The 23,013-nt window shown below is 45.4% G+C and overlaps 2 protein-coding genes across 3 annotated transcripts in view; both read left to right on the top strand.

Annotated features, from left to right (window-relative positions):
• Positions 1-23,013, top strand: part of LOC126557593 (probable splicing factor, arginine/serine-rich 7) — a 151,520-nt gene that overhangs the window by 82,384 nt on the left and 46,123 nt on the right. The window lies entirely within an intron of this gene.
• LOC126556864 (GTPase-activating protein) lies at positions 1,083-22,462 on the top strand. Of its 2 annotated transcripts, XM_050212402.1 has the most exons (7): positions 1,083-1,224; positions 14,132-14,673; positions 14,707-16,200; positions 16,986-17,233; positions 18,753-18,951; positions 21,626-21,780; positions 21,868-22,462. In XM_050212402.1, the coding sequence occupies exons 1-7, from the start codon at positions 1,170-1,172 to the stop codon at positions 22,460-22,462; spliced, it is 3,288 nt and encodes a 1,095-aa protein (XP_050068359.1). In that variant the 5' UTR covers positions 1,083-1,169. The 2 variants fall into 2 exon arrangements, with proteins under 2 accessions (XP_050068359.1, XP_050068358.1); XM_050212401.1 differs by having other exon boundaries at positions 14,132-16,200.

The raw sequence follows: 23,013 nt of genomic DNA, 5'->3' as shown, positions 1-23,013 counted from the left end.
TCACCCTTGTAATTTTCAATATTGATACTCTTTTTCTATTCAAAAAAAGCTAGAACGATAATTTAATACATTACAACCTAAAATATACAAAATACACACACGTTACGATATGATCCCAGTGTGCGAGAGCGCGGTTGAACAAACCAACAATCGGAAGTAGAGGTGGCAAGAGAGTTTCACTGCTGGAACAGTGTGCTCCAACCATTTCTATTGGATGCTTGTGGGACGTGCAGCCAGATTTTCTAACTGACTGCGGCAGAGTACGGAATTACATTGATCACACAAAAATAATTTAAATCATAGTATAGAACTGCCCAGTTCGAGAATAGTTCGCGTGAAGTGAAAGTGTACAAGCGACGAGCTCACCCTGAGCGACAGTTTGTATTGAAAAGCAATCGATCCGTGGTGTTGGTGAACAAGTATAATACATGTTCGATTTGGTGCCCGATTTATGAATCAAAAACGGTGCTCTGATAAAGGGAAAGAGGAGGTGAATTGAAGTGAAGCAGAAGAAGAAGAAAAAGCACCTCGAATAGAAGGAAATCAGGCGTGTGAGTGTGTGTGAGTGTGCGCGCGTGTGTTGGTGGGAGGTTTGAATGGAATGCAATGGCAATGAATGAAATCTCCATGCGGGAGCGAGACAGCGTACGTGTAAATGCGCGAAACGAAAGACTATCGTAGCGTGGTGGTGCGAGTCCGACCGTGGCTAGAGCGGATGTACCACGCACACACCCACAGGGCGTGCTGAACGCAACACGCCAACGCCACAACGGGAAGCAGCGAGAAACCAACCAACCCACGGAAAAGGTATCACGCACACTAGACATCTCAATAGCTTTTGAGCCAGCGCTTCGGACGCAGCACACAGAAAGGTTTCGTCGTGTCTCGCGCGTTTTGTGGGAGTTTACACATTGCGAACAAGAAGAGAAAAAAAAATAACCGAAACACACGGTTAAAACACACTATCAAACGGGTGGACACAGCTTTTCGTTGTGAGGAACCGGAGTAGTAGCAGCAGCATTGTCCAGCAAAGCATACAAAAAAAAAACATAATCAAACCGAGTCTGCAAGTTCGGGAGCGAATCCACCACACACCATAAGAGCAACACAATTGGCAGCTAACCCGCTGTTCCTCCAGACCGCTGAGAGCACACAGTTATGGATTCAATATGGCTGACGACACACGTAAAGTTCGTGTCGAAGAGCAACTGAAGATCAAAATAGGTAAGTCGATGGTGATTGATTCTCGCCACCCCCCCAGTGCAGCAGGGTGGCTGTGCTGGTTGGTTGTGTATTTACGAGTGCAAAATCTTAGCAAACCTTTGTGTATTCTGCCTTTGGGACAATTATTGTTGTTCCCGGTGGCCAGTGCGATCTATGGTGAATGAACATGGTGTACAAGACGGAAATAAAGCGCAACCTTCCAGAAGTGATTTAAAAATCCTGCAGAGAAGAACCATTCAAGGAGTTTCGCGGGTGGGGGTCGAAGTTGGTCGAATGTGATCGAGAGAAGAGAAAAAAGTGCGTGTGTGTGTGTGTGTATGTGTTGCTGCTGTTCGCGCCGTTAGTATCCACTGTGTGTTTGGCGAGGCATGGGAGATGGGAGAACGAGGGGCTGGGGGGAGGGGGGGGGTAGCACTATAGTCATTTTCACTGCCTATATGTACACTGTGCAACGGAGAAGAAGACCTGTGCAGCAACGGAAGTACGTGATTAGCCACGGTAGAAATCTGTGTACTGGTTTTCGTAGTGTTTTAACGTTGGTGCGTATGGCTCCCGGAATCGATGTAGGCATTGGAAAAATCGCTCGCGAGTGACAGTTAGAAAACCGCATTGGAAAAAAGAGGAGAAGAAGAAGAATTGCGAAACAAATCAAATCGAAGGAAATTGGTGTGAGAGGGCAGCCAGCCAGCCAGCCAACAGTAGTGTGCAGGAAACAGTGGGAAGCAGAAGTGATGGAACGAATCGCACACTCACCCACCCCATCCCGCCCTGAAGGGAAGAAGGTTATGCAGGAGTGGGTGTGTGGGTTGGCGGTTTGCTGGCTGTTGGGTCAATCGTCTGTGGTGGGGTAGTAGCGAGTTTGGTGTGAGTTACGTGCGCGGAATCGTACCGTTCCAGAGTGTGCGTGCGTGCGTGTATACACAATGATACAAGAACACGCGTGTAGGCAGACGGAGAATGCGTTCCGTTACGTTATTCCATGGGGGTGTTATCTGCGGGGAGGAAGGGTTGTGTTGATTTCCCGTAAGTCGATTGAGTTTAGTTGAGGAGATTGAATGTCAACAGAACCGAACTGTGTTTATGGATGATGGTTCCACATGAAGGCTTTACCGTGCGTGTCGCAAAAAAAGCCGCGTGAGAATGGAATGAGAAGCTGCACAAATTCGTCATAGCCAGGAAGACAATCGGATGTGTGTGTGTGTGTGTGTGTGTGTGTGTGTGTGTGTGTGTGTGTGTGTGTGTGTGATTTTTTATCAAACAGAAAAGTAACACACAGCTTGGTACTTTTACGACAATCGATTGCCGATTGTTGAGAGGGAAAACGCCGAGTTTTCCCGATTCCGACTGAACTTAAGACAGACGCCTACGGTAATGCTTTCAGAACAATCGTCTGCATACCCACTTGTTTCCGGTGCAGTACAAGAAAAGCGAACACAGAGAAACCACAGAAGGCGAATGACAACTACAAAAAATCAAGGATCAAGTGCGAACCGAGCCTGTGTGTGTGGTGCAAATGCTGCAGGTGGTGTTGTGGTCCACAGTTCCGGATCGAATAACCGTGGGAAACAGCGTATCACGAAGGGCAGCTGAAACCGTCTCCGTGCACAGGAAATGCTAGAAAATCCACTTCCCGTTGATCGTTTCTTGTTTTTTGGCATAAATGCTATGCCATCTATGCCACTAGGGCGGCCCAGTGGTGTAGGTGACATCGCCGCCTGTCTTCATACGGTTGGACGGGGTTCAAATGCCATCCAAACCGTCCCCACGTAGTGTGGACTTGACTATCCAACTACGATCGAGAAGGCCCATGAAGCCAAGAAGAAGAAGGAGGTAGATCAGTTCAGTTCTCACTATGGCAAAACGGACCGATCCTCGAGCTCACCACAAAGTCCACCACTACTCGGCATTTTCTACTCTTTCACTCTCACTTTTCCGTCTCGTTTTCATCGGTTGCTGGTTGAAAGTAGTAAATCCTGTAAACATTTAAAATGCAGCTAGTTGTTAGTACATATACATATTTTACTTTCTCCCTTTTTCTCCATTTTATTTAACACAAAAGTTGGCTACAAGTGGTGTAGTAGCAGAAGGAATAATATTGGACCATCCAGCGCTACTAGCGACCCGTAGAGCCAATGGTTGATGCGGCAGAGAGTTTCTTTCCAACGTTCCAAAGACAATGCACAATGGTGGTTTTGGGGCCATTTCCCATGGACTCGTTTCTCACGGGAGGATGCTGCAGATGCTTATGGGGCTGAAAGAAAATTCCAGCAGGGTAGTAAAGTTTTCCTCCCGTAGCAACAATTGTCGCTGGGTTGGAATTTTTCTGCGCCACATAGATTTAACAAGCACAGCAAAACAAAAAACAAGTATCTGCACCAAACTCTGTCATCATTGGTGGTGGTGACGCTTGGTTGAAAGTGAGAAGAATTAAGAAATTGGCGCGCATCCAATTAAACATGGGTCCATGAAAAGGGAAGTTTTAGTGAAATTAAACATCAATTCAAAGCTGTTATTCAAAAGGGCATCCCTGCTGTATCCTGCTTTCCATATTCTTAGAAGAAATCATTGATCGTCACCATCTCTCACTGCACAACTCCGCTTCTAAAACTTGAGGAAAGTGACCCCACCACAATGTCATCAGTCGGTGTTTCCAAAGTGCATATTCTGGTCATTGGGATTTCCTTCGGGCTACTGCGGAGTGGTCAGCATGAGCTGTCCGTGTGCGCGCCACTCTATTTGTGTGCACATGTAAACAAAAGGCGGGAGGAAGCTACACGTTAGCTTCACATAATTAATCCCAATGAAATAGAAAGTGGCAAATTGGTGCGAGAGATGTTAATTGACGTTGATGAACGACGTTGCTAGTCCGTGTGACGTCAACGTGTATCGCGTGCCGGGGGGGGGGGGGGAGGGGGGGGGAGTCCCACTGTCGTCGAGTGAAATCTGCCCGCACAAAACAAAAGGCCACTTCAAAGTGAGGACGAAACAGTTTCGGAAAATCTCGCTTGGAGGTTTGAAAGTCGATCTCTATCGCCACCAAGGTTTTATTGGTTTTGCAGTTTAGTGGGATATGTATTGGAAAAGTTGACTAAATTTTCGTTCCGTCCAACTATAAAGCCACTTTTGCCTCATGTCTACTGCTGTCAGAACTTCCTGACCACTATATGTAACCAATGCAGCTATGGTCCAGGTGTCAAGCTTTTAGTCATCATGTCCGCCCGTTGAATTGGACTCAGCAGACGTATCAGACGCTAGAACCACTTTGCAGTCTTGATATGCTGCACAAATCCTCAGAACGGCTCATGGTCTAAGTTTTGACCGTCGTCCACCAATCCAATATGTCGTCCGTACTGACGGACGTTGATGCGTCAGTCAGTACGGACGATGACCATCACTTCATCTCAACCAAGGCCTACCACGCCTGATCTTTCCATGTTGACTCAGAAAAACAGTCCTGGACAAGATTGGCATTGTTGCACAAAATCCACAGTCGAAGCTATCCATAGTTGAAGCTTCATTTCGATTAGTAACTGACTTCCAAGTATCAACGTTCTACCACTTCGGCGATCGCTTGATCATACCACAAAACAGACGGGAAGCACTCATTAACGATGCAACACGGTGCTACTGATGCGTCCTGTTCTATTAATGAGACTATAGTGGCTTTTACTTTATTGTTTTTTTTGTTTGTTTGTATGGTAGGCCAATAAACCGAAAGTGACTCATGAAAAGGCCAATGCCGCCAACACACACTCACACACATGGCTAGTGACTTAGATCACGACTTGAGGCCGATCGCATTGACAGACGTCCAACGCGCTTAAAACGCCATTGTTGTTCAAGCCATGCCATATTAGTACTTTGCCGATGACTCATCATTGAATTTATGATGCCAATTGAACAAAACATATCATCCCCACTATCCACAAAGAAATACAAAGGATAATTCGTATTTTAAAGCAGGTCTTTTAGCGAAGAAGTTGTATTCTCCAAGCACGAACCTTCCAAACCACAGTGTAATTTGTTCATAATATGTACGCCGATAAAGTAAAATGAAGCGCACAATGTTCCGGGATATTAAATGTGCATTTCAAAGTAGATTTTTACCGTACTTTCTAACCGTTTTTATGTCACTTCTTCGTAATTCGCTGCTTGCTGTTGGCTACTTCAGCCCCTTAAAACCCGGCAAAAAGTATTTTCGCGCTGTGCGCCAAATGACTCGTTCGCGGACCTATAACCGGCTGTCAATCGACACTCTGCGGCATCCGGACGGAATGGTTGATGGTTCGGGTAAACAGTAACAGTACCCTTCAACTGACCTGAATACAGGACGCGCTCCATCCACCAGCGCGCGTATTAGTGTGTAGGCTTTTAAAGCCCGATTTACCCCCCCCCCCTCCCCCCGGTCGGCAATTTACTCTACCACTTCGGACGGGTGCGGCGCGGCAAGTGTGCTATTTTTTCTTTCTTTTCTCCCCCCTCCCCTCTCTGTGTCTGTTGCTGTTGCGTTACAGATTTTCTTTTTAATGTTCAGACAGATTTCTACTTGCCTGGTCCTCATTTTCCCCGAGATTGCACCGCCGAATGGGCAGTTTGAACCAGCTGTACGTGCCTTACCTTTAATGGTTTAATTAGCACATACACTGATGGAAGTGTTCCGAAATATCGGAACCGGGACTTACTACCGCGCCGTTTGATGGATGGACGCAATAGCACGAAGCCGAGCGTAGGACGAATTATATGATAGCAATCTTTTGGTGGCCGCGTACTAACGGTGTACCGCTTCGATCCGCCCTCCACTGGTTTCACTGAAGTTGTCAAGCGCACCCCGTGTCTCTGCGTGTCTGTATGATGTCTGATGGCCAGCGTAAAGGTGGCAAAGACAGGTTGGTTGTTTTGCCTACCCTACCGGTTGTTGCGTCAAAGCAGTGGCAATGGCTAAAGGCATTTAATTTGCGAATGCATAATTTAACTTCACTGTGTCGTTGGCGTTACTTGACTTGGTACGTGGGAAAACTAATCAATAAGAAACAGAACCTTTAAAAAAAGTATCAAGAAAACTTGAACTTTGTTACGGACTACAATTATTACATCTGATAATCTTTTTACAATGTTTCTTTGCACTGCAGTTGCAGTGACCAATAAACAGTTTTAGGAAAAATGGTTGATAAATGCACCGAAAGTACAATTTATTTGCCGAATATTAGTAATAGCATTATCGATCATAAAACTGGCCAGTCAATGGAACGCCTACGAAGGTAGCACAATCAAGCAGATTACATATATTTGCATTAAGAGCCAACACTTTCCGTAGGACGACACTGTCCAATGAAACGAATATTGGATTATTCATTTTCATCCATCCGCTTGACTGGAGTGCGCGCGGTTTGGGTGCGAATGGTAGGTTTCGGCTACAAAACACACCCGACTGCGGGACGAAAGTGACACAGCATCCAATCCAGATTTGTCTCGTGCGTCCCAGGCTCGGCCAGGTAGGCAGACACCCGCCCTGATACATACGCTCGTCCCACGGATGATGAACAACGCCCGCAGAAGAAACTTTCAATTTTTCGAAAGTTTTATTTTTCTTTCTTCAGCCCGCCAAGTGGGAGCCTTCGATTTTCATCATAGGCCGGCAAGACACGTACGAATCAATGTATATGGTGAAGTACTGCTGACTGATATGATGTCGCCTGATCGGAAGGCGACTTCATCAGCGGACTTCAGCTCGATCAACTGGGATCAAGACGCTCTCTTCTAGGCAAACCGATCTGCAACAAAGTTGCACAGTAAAGACACACACTGAAGATCTCTTATGCATAAAACGGCTTCACATGGTTGAACGCTTTCTCCCATTGTGTTAGCGAGTGTAAAATAAAATGAGCTGGAGGAAGATTTGCAGTGCGTGTGCCATTTTAGTTTACCTACATCGATAGTTGAAACATTGAAACCGAACACAGCCGCCGAAGTTCCGCCGAGGAATGGTGACTATTGGTGGCAGGAGGTATACCGCTGCCTCGTACACCAATGTGTCGTAACGATTAATCGTAGTTGAAGGTGACAATGGTACGGCGCAGACCCACCATCATCATGTGTGCATGATTAAAATCATCACCACCGTCACACCGTCATCATGATCGTTGTGTCGCCTTTGCCTGTCGCGCGGCCCACGGAATGTCACGTTTGCTTGTGCGGTGGTGCGTTTATTAGGAGATGATTGGGTTGTTTTGTTCCTTCTCCCCAGGCGCTGCTAATGCTCTAACGCCTCCGTGCTTGAAATCGATCGTCGTCGTCGACATTACGCAAAACGCTGGAAATACCAGCGGAAGTATGGCCGAATAGGAAGCGGGAATTTAGAAAGAGCTGGAGTGCGTGTGTGTGTGTGTGTGTGTGTGTGTGTGTGTGTGTGTGTGTTTGGAGACCACTTTACTGTGCTTTCCATGTTAATATGGTGATCAAAAGTATAAGAAATCCTTCCATCCCTCAAAGATACGGTACGGTCCTACACGATTAAATGCATTCGACGGAATTGATCGATTCTGGAATTCCGTGCGGGGACACACCTGAAGTGGTCTCACTCCACAAGATAATAGTGTACATGCGTGGGCCACGTTTAATCGTCTGACCGAGACCACACCCCCAACAGTAAACGTGTGTCACAGTGTAGCGCTAAGCGGTGGTACGTGCGTCGCAATCGTGCGGCACCTTTTGAACGGCTACCACACACTACTACTGCTACTGCTACTCCACTAACCTGCCGCTAGCAGTAAGATGATGCTTGGCATACTTGTACACCCTTTCCGTGAAGCAGTATATGTCATTTCCGGTGGTCTTTACAACGATAAACCGACCCACATTGACCGCCGGTAGCGTTTGCAAACCGACGCCATTTACTCATCAGCATCATCATCATCATCATCGCAGGAGAAACAGCACTCATTCCGTGTTGCTTTTTTTTTTTTGTAGTAAAGGAACTGGTAAATTCAATCTTCAAGCCGCACCGCGCAGAAACTACAAAAAAAAAAAATCACCAATATTACCAACCAACCAACTGTCTAACGGCCGGAAGTGTGGCTGATACAAACGTAGGTTGATAAAGTACGTATGCACAACGAACGTGTGGAGTGCAAAGGCGAAGACGCTGTTCCCTGGATGATGGTGTTTGGGGTGTGTGTGTGTGTGTGTGTGTGTGTGTGTGCGCCACTTATCGGTCAGGAAATTACTTTATCTCCCATGCGTTCTCGTGCGTTCAAACACACGATGAAACATGCTTTGCTGCTCATGGGTCGACGTGTGGTGCTGTCTTAACCTCTCGCACTTATGCACGCACCGTAAGACAGCACAGTGTTGTACAACCCGTCCACGGGCCACGGGAGAGGACGAGACAGAATTGCAATGTGTGCAATGTTTTCAAAGAATTATTTTATTTCCATCGCAAATAAAAATTAAACGATTGTGGTTGATTGCGGCAGACGGAGATGGATGGGTTTTATTAATTGCTGCTTACTTTATGGTGATCATGCCTTACCGATCATCGAATGGCAAGCTTCACTTGCTAATATCACTTAGTTGGATACTCAATCCTTCACTATTGAGGAACGGGACAGGCAGGGAATTGATTCCAGTTCCTCCCGTGTGAAGATGGGGTCCGCGCAATTGCTCAGGACCCTACCATAAGGTAGGCGACTGCCCCCGTCGACTAATCTACTCACATTAGCTTTTTAATATTTTGGAAAGGCGTGGTGGCTTGCTACGTAGAGCTGACCCTCTGGCTACGGGCATATCAACTCAAGGAAACCAGGAAATAAAACTTCTAAGGCTATAGTCCTGAGGCAGAATCTTTAAATATATAATAATATGAATTTTTCGGACTTCAACCTTCTTGCCACTATGTGTGAGCCACTTAAGATTACATGCAAAAGAAAACATGATCAGCATCTATTCCGATCACTTTAGAGTGATTCTATGCCATAGTTATCTGCTTTACAACATTCGAAGTAGAGCGAATAAATGTCAAAAATTATAAAAATATTTTCGACACCCCCAAATCAACAATTTTTGTTTTTTGCATCAGGTTTGACGACGAACATTTTTTTAAATTTATAATTATAAAAAAGTTTACAAGCATTTATACCGTTTGAGATGAACGAAGCGTCAAAAGGTTTTATAGGCACATGCTTTACTAGTGTGTCCGTAGTTAACCGTAGTGCGAGCCATCATCATCCTGTGCTAGAACTACATCTCGCCTGCATGGCAGAGCTATTTCAAACAAACGAGGAAGAATGACTTCCGATAGAGTCGTAGAAAAAGTCACCGCCAGAGGGAAAAAAAAGACGTACGTAGGAAGTGGTAGGTGTACCGTCGCCGTAAACGTGATAATTGTGGATCGCCATTTATCGCCCTTTCCCGTAAAAAAACGTGTCGCTCGCTGCTCTGGTGGTGCCATGCTTTTGTAAAAAGTCGTTAAACATTAAATGGCTATAAATATGTTCGACTAACTTATTCACCTTTTTTGAATGTTTTAAAAGTCATTAGAATAATATTAGCTTCTCCGTAAATTCTTGCTAGTTTCCCCTAGCTTGCATGTTTGCATGCTAGCCGCCTATTTAAACGCTAGTTGCCGTTAAATAGTTTATTCCCTCTTTGTCCATATTTCTACACAAACCAAACTTTAAAATGATAACTATCCTAATGGCACACATATGGTATGATGCATGTGTAGTGTGTGTCACTTCCCGTTTTTTTTGTTACGTTTATTCTTTCTGTCTGGGATCTGACTCATTCCCATCATTCTAGTTGGTGTGTACAGTAGAACGACTCTTTAACAACAAAAAAAACCAACCCAACCGTAAGCTTCGTGGGTTTCTTGGGTAGGAAGAAAGAACGAAAAAAAAAAACCTAAGTTACCCTTGCAGCAGGAAAAGACTCACCCGGGCCCCGGCCGCTGTCGCCGGCACCGAGAGCACGAGTAGGAATCCGGGAAGGAAGCCCGAAGACAAGCATTGCTTGTCGTAATTTGATACACAATCGGCGGCGGCATTTCCTTCTGCTGCTGCTGCTGCTGCTGCCCTGTAGTACACTGGATTTGCTTTTGCTGTGTGTCTATTGGTGGGTATGGACAACAACCCCCGGCCATGTAGTTACAGCAAGTAGCATTTGCCCACGGGTTCGGGTTTTTTTTTAAACGTTCCTTAATGAACGTAAACTATAACGTGTCTCCGGTTGGCAATGCAGTAGGTTTCTCCTGCTGCATAGACGCTGCAAGCCAGGGCCACGATCATCGTAGTACTGCTGTATTCTTACACACTTCATCTTAGTATTGTTTGCTCGTATATCGATGACGGACAGTAGCAGAGGTTGGTCAGATTAGTTCAACGAGACGCACTGTTAACAAGCTTGAGATTTTACTATTTTGTAAAGAATATGGTTTCCGCTTCCGTGTGATCGATTGGAAGTAATTTATTGTCACTTCCTGTTGCATAGCGATCAAAACTATTCCTATTTTTTCCTACTTCCGGATCAAGCCCCGGACTCGAGTTGTTCACGACCGATGCATTTGCTTTACAATCAAATGTGTCACACATATTGCAGTAAACACTAGCTGATCAGCAGAATCTTTTCCAGAACAAAACTAATAAGAAGTTAAAACCGATCGTAGCTCGCGTAGCGTAGATTTGAATGAGAAGGAATAATCAGTGCTTCCGAGAGTGCATCTACCATCGTATTGCATCATCTTGATTGTTGCCACATGATAGGAAAGGGTGTATGTTGGCGCTTGGCAGCGCTCCATACACACACACACACACACACACTATCTCCAACGACGGCAGCTTGTGACTGTGTGCGCGTACACTGTAGTACCCACTAGCCGTCATGGCAAGGCAGTGTAATTCATCGCTTCCGGTCCGATAAGCCACTGCGCTCTGTGTAATCGAGCCCATTTGCCCGTGAAGTTGTAGGATCAAGAGATGTCCCAAGAAGTCCCAAGAAATGTCAAGCTGATGTTGGCAAACTGGGGAAGAGGGTTGGGGGGGGGACCACCCCACCATCAAGGTGGGGTGGGGTTGCCTTGCCCGAAATCCGACATGGGAAAGATGAGGCCAGGCGGTAGACGTGTGCGGGTGGTTAGTAGCTCACATGTAGCTGTTAATGAGTTCATTCATTCACCAAAAATGTTAGCGGCGCTGGGCAGAGTTGCTACAGCGAGCGTGAAATAGAGGTGTTTTTGTTGTTGTTGTTGTTGTTGTTGTTGTTGGTGTGAAACACTTAAACAACCCCCACTAGTTCAGTTCAACAACCAGCTGATGTGTGCCACGCCGTACGATCGCCGATACGTTTGCGAAAACACAAAAGCAATGCGATCAGGTTTTCGGAGCGTAACGAGTATTTATTTGGAATCGATTTTGAAAACTGCCAAAGTGCCACCCACTTGCGTATGGCCACTTCCGGTGGTCGGTTTCGTTCGCAAGGCACACAACCCAGTTTACCAGCAGATTCAGTTTCAACCTTTCATTTCGTTCACTTGGGTTTAATTTTGTGGCTGCGAAGAGGTGACGGAAAAACACAGGCAAACAAACAACACACACGGCTACGAAATGATTGGGAATGCGTGCGATGATGTTGGTTTACGTTTTTCCAGGCACGTTTTACCAAAGACCGTATCAGACGCGCGCACATACGCACACACTGCATACATTCATTCAAAAACGCCTGGCAGTGTCACTTGTGAGTCGATTTGTATTTTTTTGTGTGTGTTCCATTACGGTTTGCGCAATCGGCAAACGACGGCAATGGTGACAAGGTCACGCGTTCGAAGACTTCGTGCCTCGTACAGCTTACATAGCGCTGGACAAGTTGTTGGCAGTAGCAAGCATGTGATTACCAAGCATCCCAGGCGAGCGATTGCCATGTGCGAGAGAAAGAGTATCTGCAGGTCTTGTTAAAACCTTGTGGCAATGTTTTTTTGTTACATTAGTTGAAGTACATGCTGAAGTGAAAGTTGCTTTATCATTTGTATTAAACTTTTATTATTGTTTTTCTGTTTAGCACACCCGTGTTAAATTGTCCCAACAGCATTTCCTTATCGTACTGTATCGGTTTGCTCAGAAAGCAAAGTGTCGAGAAGGTAGTGTGTGGCAACAACCAAACCTATTAACCTTGAAAGATCACCCCGAACGCACCATTGCGGAACATGAAACATTTGACCTTTGGGGAAAAATTCTCACACACGTGTCCCTAGTACACCTAGTATCTAGTGAAGGAGCCGCTTGGTAACAAACACCCTACAAAAGTCCTTCAGCAACACGTAATACATTAACCAAATCCAACCAAAAAAAAAAAAGAAAAAGAAACGAAGTGAACTTATAGTCCCTCCCGACATAAGCTTCCGTTTGTGTGAATCGTTACGATTGGAAGGTATCATCGTTTTTTTTCCCTCTTGGCCGTTTTTTTTTTTCGTTCATTTGTGCGCCATTCAACTGTTCCGAACTGGAATCGATCGAACACGGTGTGTACGTAGGTGGTGTAGAATGGCGAGCAACGTTATGAATGAAGATTAATATTGACAGCTGAATGCGTGGCCAGACAGGCCTCAGGCTTCTTCGCCTAATGGGAGAGAAGGGGCTGGTGGGACGAGGCAGAAAAACGGACACATATTCGCGCACAACTACTTCTCCTTAGTAGAAATCGAACACCACTCCACTCGGTTCGGTACCTTGGTGGGACGAGCAGCCGGCACGTGTGAGGTGGAAAGCATTTTCCAGCGATGCTTTTCCGTCTTGCTGTCTGATGGCTTTATTTATTGTCAATTATTGTCAATCGCCGTGTAGATAGCGTGTCGCTTTTGCCATCCAACCGACCACTTAACGTAACGGACAGGTTTTATGCAATTTGCCCTGCCACACTTGGAGCAGATTTGGTTTCCGTTGTTCGAATGCGAAGGGTTTTTCGTTGTGTATGAGACATGAGACATGCGCAGACCCCACGAGAAGGATAACATGGGTGAATCAAAAACACTTGTGCCCTGGCACTGGTTCCATTCATAACTTGAAGGGAGCGACAGTACACACACACACACACACATCTTGTACATCGTTTGATATCAATCATTCGGAAACGGAAACAAATCTGAAAATTCGCGCTAATATTATTGATCTTGTTCGCGTGACCTTTCCGAACTAGACGAATGAATATTACATCATTTGAAGTAACATTTAACCGAGCAAAACTCTTTGAACGGTTTTCGTTTAAAATTGCCGTAGGAAAACGATGATGGTTCCGGTGACGAATCGGCAAAGAAGCGAAGCTTAGCAGTACTTCATGTATTAATGATTCATTTGCTGCTTGAAACGGAACTGATTGAAATGGACGGTGTGATCGGAGGGGGTGGTAAGTAAGCAGGGGGGGGGGGGGGATAAGGGGAAACCATTTCCCTTCTCCATTTACACATCACAGCTTACCGACGAATCGTGCCCGCTGCAATCGAATAGAAAATGACATCACACGTTTGTGCGACTAGCGTGTCGCCTGCGGGTCTACTGAAGCCGTCGCCGCGTGCTGTAACCGTGTCGGTAAAGACCTTATCAATTCCTCATATCCGCAAAGAGAACACTCCTTTCTTGCACTTCCTCACTGCTTGGGCGCAATTTTTGGTTGGGTAAATAACGAGGGAGGGTTAAATAGAAGGACGGAACCTCGTATCTAGACCCCACTTTTTCGTGACTGTAAGGTTTTATTTAAGTGAATATGAGGGATTAGAAGGTTACAATGTTTTTAACTTTTTTTTTGCATTCCAAAGTTCATAAAATATATGTACAATACGATATTAATACATTGGCATGGCATTGATACATTAATTTGCACGTAAAACCTATAACGCGGCCCTTTGTTTGTCTCCATTTCTTCACAGGGGAAGCAAAAAGTCTCGTAGGACGCAGCAGCAATGGCAGTAGCACCACGTCATCGAAAGAAAACCGAGATGTGTACTGTACGATCGCGCTCGATCAGGAGGAAATTTGCCGGACGCCCACAATCGAGCGTACACTTTCACCATTCTTTGGTGAGGAGTACCAGTTCGAGATACCGCGCCCGTTCCGTTACCTCTCGGTGTACGTGTGGGACCGGGACCGGCACCTGAAGCAAGATAAACCATACGGCAAAATTGCGATCCGGCGCGAAGATCTGCACCAGTACAATCACAAGGATCACTGGTTTCCGTTGCGGCCGGTCGACGAAGATTCGGAGGTGCAGGGTATGGCTCATCTGCTGATCAACATCGATGATGGCGTAGGCAACCTGAAACAGCACACCGGCGAGTTCGAGGACTATCGGTATCTAACACAACCGACAACCCTGTCCTGGCTACATCAGCAGCACCAACAGCAGCAGCAGCAACAGCAGCTTCTTCACCAAAATCATTTAAATCAGCACAATCTTCACCATCATCTGAACGTTCACAGTACGCCCGGGAGTGGTGAATCGAAGGAAAACAGTGGCATTCTTCCATTTCATCCGACCGCACACTCGCCAAACCCGTCGTCCAACAATGCGTTGATGTCGGTTCAGCTAAACAGTTCTGTCACTAGTACAAATCTAAAGTTGTTTTACCCTACAAAGGGTAGCAACAATGCGCACACACTCCTCGGCGGGCCTGTGGAAGGTGGCGGTGGTGTTGGTGGTGGTGGAGGCGGTAGCCAGATGGCGCCTCTATTGAAACTATTCGATTCCAACCATACATCGCCGCTTCTACTGTCACTGTACACCAATGGCTCGGGCAATGGGGAGCTCGGGCATGGGCACGGGTCCGGCGGTATGTTGGTCGGTGGAGTAACCAGTCGGATCACGATCAAGCTAACCGAGTGTGTGGACTTAGCGCGCAAAAATGGTCTCTGTGATCCGTACGCCATCGTGGTGGCGCACTACTCGAACAAAAAGACCATCACCAAACGGACGAAGGCGCGGAAGAAGACTATCAACCCATCGTTCGACGAAACGTTTAGCTTCGATCTGTGCATCGATGCGTGCGGGAGTGACTCGTCGAAAAGTGATAGCAACAACATGTACACGGTAATGCCGCTCGGCGGTGCGGACCTATGTGAGGTCGTCATTAGCTTCAAGCACGCCAGTCCGGGCATGGGCGATGATGTGTTTTTGGGCGAAATCCGTATACCGGTGCGGGGGAAGCAGCAACAGAATGCGGTTCAACCGAGTGCCTGGTACTTCCTGCAGCCACGCACCAGCCAATCGCGACCTACGCGAACGTGTGCAACGCCACCCGGTACACGGCTGTCCTGCAACAATTCGCTCGGTTCGTTACGGTTGAAGCTAAACTACACCTCGGACCATGTGTTTCCGCTGGCGACATACGATCAGCTGTACAACGTGCTGATCCAATCGATCGAACAAAAACCGATCACTGCCAGTGCGGTACACATACTGGGCGAGATCAGTCACAACAAGACGGAGGTAGCGCAACCACTTGTCCGTCTGTTCACACACACCAACGTGATTGCACCGATGATAAAAGCGCTGGCCGATCATGAAATATCGAAGCTAACCGATCCTACGACAATCTTTCGCGGCAACACGCTAGTGTCGAAGATGATGGACGAAGCGATGCGGCTGTCCGGGTTGCACTATCTGCACGCCACGTTACGCCCCATCGTGGAGGAAATCTTTGCCGAAAAAAAGCCGTGCGAAATCGATCCGTCCCGTGTGAAGGATGTCGGTGCGATCGAGGGCAACCTGCACAATCTGCAGGACTACGTCGGGAAGGTGTTCGAAGCGATCACAAAGAGTGCGGTCAAGTGTCCGGCGATATTGTGCGAAATATTTCACAATCTGCGCGAATGTGCGGCCAAGTATTTCCCGCAAAACAAGGAAGTTCGGTACTCGGTGGTGTCGGGATTTATCTTTTTGCGGTTCTTTGCACCGGCAATCCTTGGACCTAAGCTGTTCGATCTCACGACCGAACCAGTGGTAAGTCAAATGTATTTTTTACGTGTGTTTAGATTAATTGCAAGAAGAAGAGTTTGTTGATAGCAATCTGCAAAACTGAAGTCAATAGCGTTCGTCCATATCTGCAACATCCGCTTGCTCTAGCCCTTTTTATAGCTTCAAATTGGTCACAATGACGACAGATTTTGTTATCGCATTTGGTCTACCTAGACGCGGCATTTCCTGTTTCCTTTGCATTAGTACTGATTAACACGTGAGAAAAGGGTTAGATTAGATTTATGTGTGACAAAAATAGTTCGATATAGCGCGAGTGAAGTAGTAAATTACTTTCCAGTTATTTTCGGTTAGGTTGCGCATGTTTTGTGCCTCTTATTGTGCAGCCAAGATCAACCGGTGTTTGGCCCAACCGATAGAATCAGTTTTTATACACAGCCGCGAGGATTACTAATCTTATCTTATCAGTCATACACGCTTTTTTGCGTTCGCACCTATCTGCCTGTGAAGCATAGTGAAGTCGTTTCATTCATTGATGCTTTGGTACATCTCTTAGTTTGCATTAGATAAGGGGGAGGGGGGGGGGGGGTGCTGCTGTCGCGTTGAAACGTTAAGTACACACATACTTAACGTTTGTGAATGAACCAAAGCGTTGATCTTGCGTTACATAGAGCGCGCGCACACGATAAGTCGCAATTCTTGGTATAACCAAAAACTGCTCTTGTACACCCGTTTGCGTTCCAGCGCCAAAAGGTTTTTTACATGTGTGTTTGCTTTGTTTATTTCTTCCCCTTCGCACCGAATGCTTGTAGGACGAGCAAACTACGCGCACTCTTACGCTGATCTCTAAAACAATCCAATCGATGGGCAACCTGGTCAGTTCGCGATCGGCACAGCAACCGTGCAAGGAAAAGTACACCGAGCAGCTGTATAAAAAGTTTTGTACGGAGCAGCACGTCGAAGCAATAAAGCACTTTCTCGAGGTGATCTCGACCGTCGGCGCTACCAACACTGGCGATGGGCAATCGAGCATACTGGAACCAGTAGTTCTTAAAGAAGGGTAAGTAGAATAAGAGTAAAAACAATGCAATATCTTCGTGATGTCTTGCTCACCCTGAACCTATTAATTCTCCCCGGTGTGTGTTCTAGTGTCTTTTGAATATCCTTGTAAAATGTGCCCTGTTATACCTGTCTTATCCCCATTTACGAATGTCTACCCAAATAGATGTGTTTCATATTTCTCTTTAAAAAAAAACCGCCAAATTTGAACGCAAACCTGTTGGACGTTTTAAAAAAACCCTTTTCTCACCCTCTTTATGTTGTTCCACATGTACTACGATCGTTCTTGTTTTGGCGGATCAATGCACATGAGTTCTATTTCGAGATCTATTTGATTATCTTTAAAGTTGCGATCTTACAATTTTTTCCACTTTCACTCATTTATCGAGTAAAAATCTATATTTTCTTCTATTTTTCTTCCACCCTCTCTTTTCTTTCAATCCCCTCTCTTTCTCTATCGTCTGTGTTGCAATACAACGCGCACCACACACACACACACACACAAAAAACAATTGGACCGAAAACAATCTAATCGATCGATCGGCGCGCGTCGGGTTATGGTTGTCGACCCAAAATTGCATTTTAAAATTGCATCCTCAATGTGCAAACGAACTCATCGTGCGTGCGTGTGTATGTGTTCGTAATGGTTGAATGAAAAACGCATCATGCACCTACTATCACTAATAATCTGATGGGAATGTTTCGTAATATCCATCCGGCAGAGAATGGTAAGTGTGGCTGGACATATGAAACAAGCTGCTGCTGCTGCTGCTGTTGGTTTTACGTTCTTTTCCGTTAATTAACTGATTATTTGTATTAAAAAAGGATAGTTTTTAGTTGGTCTATTTTGTTGCTTTATCAATCGCTTTACCCGCTTTATCAATCAAGCGGATATTTATACTTCAACTCAATTGCAAACCTTTTTTTACGTAACTTATGTTCATTCTTGTGTACTATTTATGACCTTTAGTGCCTCTCCCTCCTATCTTCAGCAATATGATGAGCACACCGTTAGTTGGTTAGAATAGTATAGTTTATGCTCGATCGAGCAGGATGTAACCACCCGCAAGGAATGATTGCCTCAATCCCGTTCCTCCTTCCTTGGTAGCCCATCTTTTCCTTCGCTTGTACTTGTAACACATTTATACACCTTGTCCATTATCAATTTATGGCAATTATCTTAGGATTTTGCTTCATTCATCCACTGCTTTATAGACGGTTGCACATGTGTGCAGACAGTAAACATGTTCTGCGACCCATTGTGATTTCAAATGCGTTGTACAATGAATGTAGCTGTATTGTTTTCATGTTTCTTAACGATTTTGTTTGGTTTTTTGCTGTTGTTTTCTTCGCTTATTAATAGAGGCGTAAAGACAAACGTATCTTGCTAGTGTGCTAAGTCACGATAAGCCTTTTTTTTCAAGCCGATTATGATTGTAATGGTATACAATTGTCCATTTATGTTGTGCGGTTTTCTTATATTTTTTTTTCTTCTCAAATATCTGTACACGCCCTTTCAGGATGATGACAAAACGTGCCCAAGGACGGAAACGGTTTGGCAGGCGGAACTTCAAGCAGCGGTACTTCCGGCTGACGACGCAATCGTTGAGCTACGCAAAGGCCAAGGGAAAACGACCCATCTGTGATATACCACTAGCTGACATACTGGCAGTCGAACGGCTCAACGAACGGAGCTTCAAGATGCAGAATATTTTTCAGGTGAGCACACCTCCCGTTCGAGTTAATATTTTCAAAGTATGAGTGTAAATTCCGTTAAATTAATTGTGAGCGTTATAGGTACGCTATTTATCTTGTACATGGACAAAGGCGGCAAAAAAACAGACTCCTGGGCCGCACTCATAGTCAGTTGGTTGATTTGCTTTCATATTTGCGTATGTAAACCGTTCTTTACACTTTTCCGTATAGTTATGGGAGCACATATGGTTCAATTGTAAAGTGCATTTGTTGTTTGCTTATTGTAATGAAAAAAAAAGCTTTTTTTACCCACCGACATAAGGTGCATAAGCGTATGCGTTTTTTTTTTTTTCGAAGCAATTCAGATAGAAGGTAGGTGGCATGAAAAACAGGCTTTATTTTTTCCCTCCATTGGAACCGAGAGGCGGGACGCAATCAACATAATTGTGGGAATGCTAAGGCACAACAACGACAGCAAAAATGCGCCAATCTCTATGCGTCGGAATGGCATCCATATGCTCCATTGCTACGTGTTGGTGGCCCACATTACACACCAAAACATAGGAATGGATGATGAATGAAATAAAAGAATTTACCTTCCCCAGATACATGAAAGGCGCTTGCTTGACAGGCACATGCAAACATTAAAGTTTCAAGCCTTGGCTGAAGATTTCCAAATGAAAACACGTTAAAGAGCGCCGATGCAGCCGTGCAAGCGAGATGGTCGTAGGAAACCAGCATTAACAATAGTTTTGAGAAAACAATTGAATGAGACATGCCACTAGGGGGGATGACGGTAAATTACGCCTAAGAAAGAGACACATTGGACCGCAGAACAGCTTCCCTCACCAAGCTCTCGTACATACAGCGCGTTATGGTTTGTAGTAGTTTCACTTTTATTATTTCCCACCCGATTCGTTTTAACGGTGAGCTAAACGAAAAAAAAAAAGCTACATTGAACTGAATATGGTGCGTCGTTTTTCCCTGTCAAACTATCAGCCAGCCGCCCGCAATATTGGAGCTGACTCGGCTCACCCCCAGTCCTCAGCATTTTACTATACATTCGCTTATGCTTTTCAAGAAGCTTGGGCAACGTTGAACTAATGGGTCCGAGCGAATGCGGTTTTCCATCCCATCATGTTTTGCCTTACTGTCCCATACACTGGGTGGGACACTCGTGGTGGGTCCGCGGACTTGGTGCTTGGATAGCAGCGCTTGCCCTAGTGCGCAGGTCTCGTCCAAATACAGCAATCGCACCGGAGCATAGTGGGAAAATGTTTTTCCATTCATGAAAAGCTCCCCTTTGCAGCAGCACCAAATGTTGCTGTCCTACTCGGGTGTACAGCACACGGCTGACACACTTCATTCATTGTTAGTTCAACGATGGCATGCTCGCCACCTATCGGAGGCATTGAAGGCAGCTTCGAGAGTTCATCGTACCCCGGAGCGTTGGTAAGAGGAAGAATGCTGCATCCATTCATGGAATTGGATGTTATTCCTTTTCTGAGGTCGGCCAAGGATGAATGCGCGTAGCCAGCACCATCGAAGTACGCACATGAACCAGTGAGAACTTGCGACCATAATAAGCACAGACTCTTGGTTGGAGTTGTGTTTTATTTCACTATTATTTATTTTAAAAATAATCAAATGAATGTAACATAGTTCCAAATTTGGGATCCTTAGTGCCATATCTTAGAAAACGATCTAACGGATATGATGTTGCACAAAATATCGATAAAACACCTTCAAAGATACATGCAAATAACGCTCCCGCAATCAAATGCACTATTTTTAAATATGCAAACGATATCGATTAAAACCAGTAGCAACACTTGGTGGCCAAATATATATTCTTGTCACATCAATGCAATGTTACCCATTCGCGTGTTCTTATTTGGCAGCTGACGCCATTGAGATGCGCAATCTCGTATCACCCTTTTTGCTCCTGTTAATGAGCACACGGACCAGACCACAGTTCCACTCATGGCGCGTTGGAGAGGCAACAGCATTTGAAGTGAATTTCCTGTGCAAATGCATTGCTGCCGGTGTTTCCTTTTGGGGAGGCACCTTTTAAGCACTGAACCATCGCTGAACTGCACTACGATTTCGAATAAGAATTATTCTCTCTGCAATAACAATAGCATCCTTCTAGGGGAATCTGGGTCACTGAACTGACGCCGTACATATATCTGTTTGTGGTGATATTGTTGGATCAAGACGCTAGTGAATTTTTGCAAGTTATTTTCTGTTTATTTCTTACTTAAAAGTTTTTTTTGTAACCAAAGAATATGACCGAGTATATTTGTAACACGAGTAGCTATCACGTAAAGCTATCAGAGATTGCCATTAAACTGATCCCAATGCCATGGCTTATGCCTGTCTTGGAGAAGCGTCATTTCCACCGTCTTAAAAGCAGCTTCAAATGTCAGGATAACGTGGATTGGATACTCTTGATGCTAATCAAGTCTCACCAAGAACCTGGGGTAGAGTGACGTAGCATGATACTACGTACAATAAATATGTCCTAATACCAATTACAAATCTAGTATATGTGGCGTGACGAATTCTATGAACTTGGCACGCTAGACTAGATCATGTCAGGAGAATAACTCCTGACGACTCCGGAGCCCGTAGAGTAGATGAAAATGTATAAGAACCTATTCTAAGTCAACTGTTTGCTTATATTTGTTTACTACAGATAATCAAAAAAGACCAGCGCCCTCTCTACGTACAAACAGCAAACTGCGTGGAGGAAAAGGAATGGATCGATCTGCTAAGTAAGATCTGCCAAAGCAACAAAGCCCGCCTGGTAAATTTCCATCCCCGGGCATACATCAACAGTGCTTGGACATGGTAAGTTTCCTTTTTCATTGCTCTTTAAAAGTGCCAAAAAAGTGTGTCCAAAGTTTTTCAACTTCATATTCGCTTTCCTACTTCCAGTTGCAACGAAAGTGACCAATACGCGCCAGGCTGTACACCTGTCTCATCATCAAGCCCGATCCAGATGGAGCTCGCAACCGCGCTCGATCCTGCGCGCGATCTACAGCGACTCCATTCGCTCATCATTGCCAACATTAACAGTCTGGAGGTGCTGGATCCGACGACGGCCTACGAAGATCCGATGGCAGCTCGGAAAACGATCAAAAAGCTGAACGAAATTGCTACCACGCTGGAGCAGATTCATCGCAAGTACAAGTCAATGTTGGCGCGTGACCTCAAATATGGTAGCCGGCAGGCACCGATCGGGGACGATAACTATCTACATATGCCTCGGTCCGGCATTACGGCAGTGATAGCGGCCGCCAGTGCAGCAGCCGCAGCAGCAGCAGCAGGTACTACAACCGGAAGTGGTACGATCAGCAACGGATCGTCATCGGGTAATGCGGTGGGTAATGGCAGTGTTGGAACGCACGGTAACGGTGGGATCACTGTCTCGACCCAGCATTATCCCGATGCAAGTTTGGCACACTTTTTCCCCCACCGTAATTTGCTAATGCGTGGCGCGGACGGAGGTGATCCGTTGACGCAATGCTAGCGAGCAGATAAAAATGACAGAAAGACGCCACACGCTGTGTGTATCAATCGCCACAGTGGACAATCATCATGAAGTACTACTCTACTTTCCATTAGTTATCACACACAAACACAGACACACGCGTGCACGTGAATTTCGGCGTACCATACGGCAAAACCATACGGGCGCGCGAATGTGCATTTAATTTATTTATTGTATAGCGATCGAAGAATTTATGTAGTATTCACTTTTTGTTTTGTAGCCGGGGGCTGATCCGTACGCGTGTAACTAAAATAACAATTCCTCTTGCCTTAATCACCATAGATTCGTGGTGCATCACACCACTAACTGACAGATCAAAACGATCAAAGCGTAACCGTCAAGAAAAGAGAACCCTTAAACCGATGAGTGTTAAGCAGCGCCCAAAATTAGCGGATAAACGTTCGCACAATTCATATGGTAGGATTTTGTAAATCATCATGCTTTTAGTGACTGTTATTAATTTTTCTTTGTTGTTGCATTTGGTTTTGTTTTAAAATTACGACAAAAGTTTTAGTTTGGAGAGATTGGAC

This window comes from Anopheles maculipalpis, chromosome 2RL (assembly GCF_943734695.1).
Source record: "Anopheles maculipalpis chromosome 2RL, idAnoMacuDA_375_x, whole genome shotgun sequence".
NCBI lineage: Eukaryota > Metazoa > Arthropoda > Insecta > Diptera > Culicidae > Anopheles > Anopheles maculipalpis.
This window is presented reverse-complemented; position numbering and strand designations above follow the sequence as displayed.